At 50.5% G+C, this 8036-nt stretch overlaps 2 protein-coding genes and 1 long non-coding RNA gene across 3 annotated transcripts; all 3 read left to right on the forward strand.

Moving 5' to 3' along the window:
* The first annotated feature begins 31 nt into the window (after positions 1-31).
* On the forward strand, positions 32-1063 carry LOC139027289 (uncharacterized). The gene is made up of 3 exons (XR_011479364.1): positions 32-193; positions 720-883; positions 964-1063. It is a non-coding gene; the product is annotated as an uncharacterized lncRNA (long non-coding RNA).
* A 3705-nt stretch (positions 1064-4768) lies between these two features.
* Positions 4769-5893, forward strand: LOC139027290 (CLIP-associating protein 2-like). The gene is made up of 3 exons (XM_070442420.1): positions 4769-4917; positions 5087-5234; positions 5706-5893. The coding sequence occupies exons 1-3, from the start codon at positions 4816-4818 to the stop codon at positions 5891-5893; spliced, it is 438 nt and encodes a 145-aa protein (XP_070298521.1). The 5' UTR covers positions 4769-4815.
* Positions 5894-7452: 1559 nt separating this feature from the next.
* LOC112079731 (CLIP-associating protein 2-like) lies at positions 7453-7858 on the forward strand. Its single transcript, XM_024145591.2, has 2 exons — positions 7453-7588; positions 7699-7858. The coding sequence occupies exons 1-2, from the start codon at positions 7461-7463 to the stop codon at positions 7841-7843; spliced, it is 273 nt and encodes a 90-aa protein (XP_024001359.2). The 5' UTR covers positions 7453-7460; the 3' UTR covers positions 7844-7858.
* Positions 7859-8036: the final 178 nt, after the last annotated feature.

Raw genomic sequence — 8036 nt, forward strand, 5'->3', positions numbered from 1 at the left:
TCACAATACCACCTGTTTCAGTTCACAGGTACTCTGACATCAGTCCGAGTCAGGACGTGGTGTGTTTACACTGCACGCATATGTGTGCATGTGATGAGAGCGTGTGTGTGTGTGCGTGTGTGTATTTCCCAGGATGCTAACTGTATGTTTCTCTCTCCTCCATGCCACTCCTTTGGAACTCTCTGTGTAGAGAGTAAGTCTGGACAACGTTTATTTTACGTTCAATTAACGTTTTATTAACGTTTGTGGTTGTGACACTAACCTGGTAATTTGATTGGAATGGTAATATGACTGGGTGGCTAATTGAATGGTTTCCAAGGCAACCAGACTCACTCACTAACCGACCCGGTGATGTCACCCCTCACAGATGTGACATCACTATGACATCATCGCACCCTCCTGTGATTGGTGCTGTTCTGCAGGCGTCAGCCAATCAGCATGTGTGTTTAGTGAATTTCTGAATATTGATTGTGTATTGGTAAACATAGTTCAGCTTGCTGCACGCTGATTGGAGTGATTGATTGGTTGATAAGTGAGCGTAGTTGTCTGATGCATGGGACTCTGAGCTCCCCTCAGCCTGTTCCATAGTACAGGAGTCTATTTGTGTATGCGTGTGCGCTTGTGTACATGAGTGTGTGTGTGTGTATATATACAGTATTTGTGTGTGTGTGTGTGTGTGTGTGTGTGTGTGTAACCCTGTGTCCCCTGTCTCTCGCCAGGTGTTCAGTATGTTCTTGGAGACCCTAGTGGACTTTGTTCTGGTGCACAGAGAAGACCTGCAGGACTGGCTGTTCGTCCTGCTCACCCAGCTGCTGAAGAAGATGGGAGCTGACCTGCTGGGATCAGTACAGGCCAAGGTCCAGAGAGCACTGGACATCACGCGGTCAGTCTTGGTGTGTGTTTCGACCGGTGTATTTAACGTGTGTGTGTGTGTAACTTAACGTGTGTGTCTCTCCTCTACAGAGAGTCTTTCCCCAACGACCTCCAGTTCACTATCCTCATGAGGTTCACTGTGGACCAGACTCAGACGCCTAACCTCAAGGTACACAGCTGTGTGTGTGTGTGTGTGTGTAGGGGGGTTGTTTTATGTGTGTGTCCTTTACATATGAAGAAAGAGATGAACAGAGTGAGATGAAACAATAATAGAAGATGGAGGGAGAGAGAGAGATATAGGGAGGGTTGAAAGGCGGGGACTGCCTTTCGGTCGCAAGACTCACACTGTCTCAGTGACCACGGTATCACTGTTCTGACCTCATACTGTCTCAGTGACCACGGTAACACTGTTCTGACCTCATACTGTCTGTGACCACGGTAACACTGTTCTGACCTCACACTGTCTCAGTGACCACGGTAAACACTGTTCTGACCTCATACTGTCTCAGTGACCACGGTAACACTGTTCTGACCTCATACTGTCCTCAGTGGAGCACGGTAACGCTGTTCCTGAACCTCCATACTGTCTCAGTGACGCACGGTACGCTGTTCTGACGCTCATATGTCTCAGTGACCACGGTAAACTGTTCTGACCTCATACTTTCTCAGTGACCACGGTAAACTGTTCTGACCTTCATACTGTCCTCAGTGACCACGGTAACCGCCTTTTTTGACCTCATACTCGTCTCAGTGACCACGGTAACACTGTTCTGACCTCATACTTGTCTCAAGTGACCACGGTAACACTGTTCCCTGACCTCATACCTGTCTCAGTGACCACAGTACCACTGTTCTGACCTCATACTGTCCCTCAGTGAACGGTACACTGTTCTGACATATGCTTCAGTACCAGGGTAACACTGTCTCTCATACGTCTATGACCACGAGTAAACCTTGTTCTCTGACCTCATATCTGTCTCAGTGCGACGGTAAGACCTGTTTTGAGACCTCATACTGTCTCATGACCGACGGTAAACACTGTTTCGACGCTCATTACTGGTCCTCAGTGACCAACGTAACACCTGTTTCTCGAATCATACTGTCTGTGGACACCGGTAACACTGTTCTGACCTCTATACTGCTTCAGTGACCACGGTAAACACTGTTAACTGACGCTCATACTGTCTAGTGACCAGTAACACTGTTCTGACTCAACAGCTTCAGTCATTAAACCTGGTTCTTCCCAACCCGATCCCTGGACTCTGATTGGATACGACTGAACAGCCTCCAATTAAATTCGCCAACCACTGGCTTTGCTCTCTGGCAGTCTGATCCCCTGTCACTCCTTCCCTCACTCTAAACCCTCCCTTTCTCCCTACACCCACCCCCCCCCACCTCCTTCTCCCTCACTCCACCCCAACTTCCCTTACTCCCTCACTCTAGTCCCTTAACTCTACCCCCCCCACCTTTCCCTTCCTCCTCACTCTACCCCACCCCCAGCCTTTCCCTTCCTCCCTCACATCCACCCCCCACTTCCCTCACTCTAACTCCCTCACTCCCCTTCCCTTCTTCCCTCACTCTACCCCCCACCTTCCCTTCCTCCCTCACCTACCCCCCACCTTCCCTTCCTCCTCACTCTAACCCCTCCCACCTCCCTTCCTCCCTCACTCCCACCTCCCTCCCCTCATCCACCCCCCACCCTTCCTCCTCCCTCACTCCACCCCCCCACCTCCCTTCCTCCCCACATCCACCCCCGCCCAACTTCACTCTATTCCCTCACTCTACCCCCGCACCTTCCCTTCCTCCCTCACTCTAAAACCCCCCCACCTTCCCTTCTCCCTCTACTCTACTTACCCCCCACCTCCCCTTCCTCCCTCACTCCACCCCCACCTCCTTCCTCCCTCACTCCACCCCCCACCCCTTCCTCCCTCACTCTAGCCCCCCCCACCATCCCTTCCTCCCTCACTCACCCCCCCACTCCCTTCCTCCTCACTCTAACCCCCCCACCTCCTTACCTCCTCACTCCACTCCCCTTCCCTCCCTCACTCCAGCCGCCCCCACCCTCCCTTCCTCCTCACTCTACCTCCCACCTTCCCTCCGCTACTCTATTCCCCAACCTTTCCTTTCCTCATCTTCTCCTCCCTCTAGCCTTCTCGCCCCTTCCCCTTCACTCTACTCCCCACCCTTCCCATTCCTCCATCTATCCGTCTCCTCTCCCCTCACTTCTATCCCCCTTACTCTAATCCCCCCCCTTCCCTCATCTATCCCCCCTTCCTTCTCCCTTTATCCTTCCCCTTCCTCCCTCTATCCTCTCCCGTCCTCACTCTATCCTCACTCCCTCCCTCTATCCTCTCCAACTCCCCTTCTACCCACAGGCCGCAGATTGACCATCTTTTACAGGTCAACATCGCAATCTTCGGTCAACGCATATGTATGAAGCCCGGCATATACACCTCATACCCTGCTGGACACAGTTCGTACGCCAAAACATTCTACATTCAGGGCAGCAACGGTGTCAATTTTCCTCCTCAACTAGATGTGATGGCGAGAAACAGGCTGAGGAAAACTGGGAAAAAATGCCTACGTTTCTTTACGTTCATAATTTCCAGTCACCATGCTAGTGGCTAATGCTACTTCTGATGTTAGGCCCTGCATTCAGAGCCAGGGGTAAAACAACAGAATTGCTGCAACCTGCGTGGCCTGAAACGCAATATCGCAACATCGGGATATCATTTCCTAGGCATTAGCCATACTAGCATGAATGGTGGAACATTGTTCCGTAAAGAAAGTAGGCATATTTTTTCAATATTTTTTTAACATACAGGAAGTAGCATTAGCCACTCTAGCATGATGGTGGAACATTGTTTCGTAAACGTTTTTCTCAGCCTTCTCGCCATCAACATCTAGTTGAGGAGGAAATTGACACCGTTGCTGCCTGAATGTAGAATGTTTTAGGGTACAGAAACTGGTCCACAGGGATACGAGTGTGATTGCCGGCTGCATAACCAATGCGTTTGGCGGTAAGATGGACCATCAACAGCCCATCTGCCGGACTGTTGTCTGTCTGTCCCTCTATCATCCTCCCTCTCTCTTTCCTCACCCCTCCCTCCCCCTCTCTGACGCGGTGCTTCCTGCCTCTCCTCTCTCTAAGCCTGTGGAGAGGGAGGGGAACGTGTTGTGGGCGGCGCAGCGTTCAATTGCTTCCCCCTGCTTGAGAGTCCACGCGGCGCGACGGTAAATGTGCTCCCTCTGCCACGCGGCACCACGCTTGCCTGCTCTCTGAATCGAGCAGGTCCTCAAGCCTGGAGCCAACTTCCCAGGTCAGTGTGCTCAGGGGGAAGCCAATTTTATGACGCGCACACTGAGGAGACAGGCGGTCGATGAGGTGTTTGGAATAGAGAGAGACAGAATGGAGAGAATAAATGAAAAGGATAGAATGAAAAGAGAACTGGTGAACGTGGCTCTTTAAGTTTTCATTTCCTATATATTGGTTCTCCGTGATAGCTGCGTGACTAAGGCTGTGGAAGGAGATTAGCGTCCTAATACGCAGCCGCCGTGGTTGCAGATGTCTGGCTGAAACTACTACGGTTTGACTTTGTATCTCTGAGTACCTTCTAACTAGAAGGTCGTTCAGTTCAGACTTGAGGAACTCCTAGGATGAATCATGATGCCACAGACAGACCAATGTCACTTGACTGTGTGAGTAGTTGTCTAACGTTTTTTATACTATGACTGTGGTGTGTGTGTGTGTGTGTGTGTGTGTGTGTGTGTGTGTGTGTGTGTGTGTGGTGTGTGTGTGTGTGTGTGTGTGTGGTGTGTGTGTGTGGTGTGTGGTGTGGGTGTGGTGTGTGTGTGTGTGTGTGTGTGTGTGTGTGGTGTGTGTGTGTGTGTGTCCAGGTGAGGTGGCTGTTCTGAAGTACATTTGAGACCTTGACCCTGCAGATGGAGCCTCAGGACTTTGTAAACTCCAAGTTGAGACAGCGTCTGGCTGGTCTCGCATCATCACTGGACCACAGAGCCCCAAAGAGCTCCGACGTCAGGAAGGTACACACACACACACTTCTGGGAGCTGCAAATGGTTGATTATTGGTTGTAGCAAACTGAATTGGTTCCTTGATGCATGTGTTTGGGGTGCGTGTTATGTTGTCAATGTGCACATGTTACAAAGGGAAAGTGTTTTTTCTCTTTCCTCTTCTCTCACGCTGTGTTCCAGGCGCCCAGTCGGTACTGTATCTCCTTGTTCCATTTGAACACTCCTGAGTTCACCATGCTGCTGGACTCTGCCCAAGACCCTTCCCAGGACGGAGCCACCAAACTGGCTGCAGAACCACCTGAGGAATACCGGCAAACACTGCCAACAGGTACTAACACCTGTCTGACACAGGTAACTCACCTGGTCTGCACGGTAACTAACACCTGGTGCTGCACAGGTAACTACCACCTGGTCTGCACGGTAACTACACCTGGTCTGACAGGTAACTACACCTGGTTCCTGCACAGGTAATCTACACCCTGGTCTGGCACAGGTAACTAACCTGGTTTTAGCTGTATCCCTCCCAGCAGGTAAATACACCTGGTCTTAGCTGTAATCCCTCCCAGCAGGTCACTACACTGGTCTTAGCTGTATCCCTCCAGCCAGGTAAATACACCTGGTCTAGCTGTTCCCTCCCGCAGGTAAAATACACCTGACCGTAGCTGTAATCCTCCCAGCAGTAACTACACGCGGTCTTAGCTGTATCCCTTCCCGAGCAGGTAAAAAAGGGAAACCCGCCGCGAGCTGCCCAGTGACGGAAGCCTATCAGCGACTAAAATGCCCTTTTATGCTCGCACAGAGGCAAGCAACGCTGGAAGCATGATGAGAGCACCAGCTGTTCCGAACGACTGGTATGATATGCTCTCCATAGCCGAATGTGACAAGACTTTAAAACAGGTCAACATTCACAAAGCCCGCTTGGGCCAGACGGATTACGAGGATGTGTACGTCAGAGCATGCCGACCAACTGGCAGTTGCATTCACTGACATTTTCAACAACCACCATAGTCCTGTGCCCAAGAAAGCGAAGGTAAACCTGCCTAAAATGGTTACCGTCCTGTAGCAACTCACGTCGTAGCTATGAAGTGCTTTGAAAGGCTGGTCATGGCTCACATACAACACCCTAGACACACTCCGATGCATTCACCCGCCAACAGATCCATAGATGATGCAATCGCACTCCAAACTCCCTTAACCACCTGGACAGAAGGAAAACCTATGTGAGAATGCTGTCATTGACTACAGCTCAGCCGTTCAACACCATCAGTGCCCTCAAAGCTCATCACTAAGCTTAAGTGCCCTGCGACTAACACCCCCTCGCAACTGATCCTGGACCTTCCGCGACGGCCCCCCCCCAGGTGTGAGGGTAGATAACACATCTGCGATGCTGATCCTCAACACTGGGGCCCCTCAGGGGTGTGTTCTTATCCTCTCCTCTACTCCCTGTTCACCCACGACTGCATGGCCAAACACGACTCCCAACACCAAGTTTGCTGACGACACAATGTGGTTGGCCTGATCACCGACAACGATGAGACAGCCTATAGGGAGGAGGTCAGAGACCTGACAGTGTGGTGCCAGGACAACATCTTCCTCAATGTGAGCAAGACAAAGGAGCTGATCGTGGACTATAGGAAAAGGAGGGCCGAACAGGCCCCCATTAACATTGACGGGACTGAAGTGGAGCGGGTTAAGAGTTTCAAGTCCCTTGGTGTCCACATCACCAACAAACTATCATGGTCCAAACACACCAAGACAGTCGGGAAGAGGGCACGACAACACCTTCTCCCCCCTCAGGAGACTGAAAAGATTTGGCATGGGTCCTCAGATCCTCAAAACGTTCTACAGCTGCACCATCGAGAGCATCCTGACCTGTTGCATCACCTGGTATGGCAACTGCTCGGTCTCTGACCGCAAGGCGCTACAGAGGGTAGTGTGAACGGCCCAGTATATCACTGGGGCCAAGCTTCCTGCCATCCAGGACCTATAATAGGCTGTGTCAGAGGAAAGCCCATAAAATTGTCAGACTCCAGCCATCCAAGTCATAGACTGTTCTCTCTGCTACCGCGCGCCAAGTTTAGGTCCAAAAGGCTCCTTAACAGCTTCTATCCCCAAGCCATAAAACTGCTGAACAATTAATCAAATGGCCACTGGATTATTTGCATCGCCCCCCCCTGTTTTTTTTACACTGCTGCTACTTGCTGTTTATTATCTATGAATAGTCACTTTACCCCTACTTACATGTACAAATTACCTCGACTAACCTGTACCCCCACACATTGACTGTACCCCTTGTATATAGCCTCATTAAATTACTTTAGTTTATTCAGTAAATATTTTCTTAACTCTATTTCTTGAACTGCATTGTTGGTTAAGGGTTTGTAAAGTAAGCATTTCACGGTAAGGTCTACACCTGTTGTATTCAGCATTTCACGGGAAGGTCTACACCTGTTGTATTCGGCGCATGTGACTAATAAAGTTTTGATTTGATGTACTTATCGACACTGTGAGAACTGATCAGGCTGGTGGGACACTAGAATGTTCTGACAATTTGATGCTCTCTTCCCCCCCCCAGGCCCCGATGGGAAGCCCCCTGGCACGCCACACCCCCCGCTCTCCTGCCAGCTGGTCCAGCCCCCTCACCTCTCCTACCAACACGTCACAGAACACATCCACACTCGGGTAAATGCATACACAAACCTCCCAGAACACACCAAGGTAACACCTTCCACACTTGTCATAATGTTGACCTATTGTGATGGTAATATGACTGATGTGTTTGTCGTGTGCAGTGAGTTTGACTACGACACAGAGAACATGAACTCAGAGGACATCTACAGTAGTCTGAGAGGAGTGACGGAGGCCATCCAGAACTTCTCCGTCCGCAGCCAGGAAGACATGAACGAAACGGTGAGGAGAGAGAGACTGGGAATGTGAACCCTCCCTACACGATGGAATGTGTCTTATAAATACGAGCTCGTTTTCTTGATAATGTGTAGTCTGTCAGGTGGATTCAGGTGTTACGCCTGAATCCACCTGGGGGGGAGAGATATGGAATAGAGAGAGAGATATGGAAGAGAGAGAGAGATATGGAAGAGAGAGAGAGAGATATGGAAGAGAGAGAGAGAGA

This window comes from Salvelinus sp. IW2-2015, unplaced genomic scaffold (genome assembly GCF_002910315.2).
Source record: "Salvelinus sp. IW2-2015 unplaced genomic scaffold, ASM291031v2 Un_scaffold9259, whole genome shotgun sequence".
Lineage (NCBI taxonomy): Eukaryota > Metazoa > Chordata > Actinopteri > Salmoniformes > Salmonidae > Salvelinus > Salvelinus sp. IW2-2015.

Coding starts and splice junctions, on each gene's coding strand:
- LOC112079731 (XM_024145591.2), top strand. CDS start 7,461: ATGCTCTCTTCCCCCCCCCAGGCCCCGATGGGAAGCCCCCTGGCACGC. Junction 7,589..7,698: donor CAGAACACATCCACACTCGG/GTAAATGCATAC, acceptor TGTCGTGTGCAG/TGAGTTTGACTACGACACAG.
- LOC139027290 (XM_070442420.1), top strand. CDS start 4,816: ATGGAGCCTCAGGACTTTGTAAACTCCAAGTTGAGACAGCGTCTGGCT. Junction 4,918..5,086: donor AGAGCTCCGACGTCAGGAAG/GTACACACACAC, acceptor GCTGTGTTCCAG/GCGCCCAGTCGGTACTGTAT. Junction 5,235..5,705: donor CCGGCAAACACTGCCAACAG/GTACTAACACCT, acceptor ATGCTCGCACAG/AGGCAAGCAACGCTGGAAGC.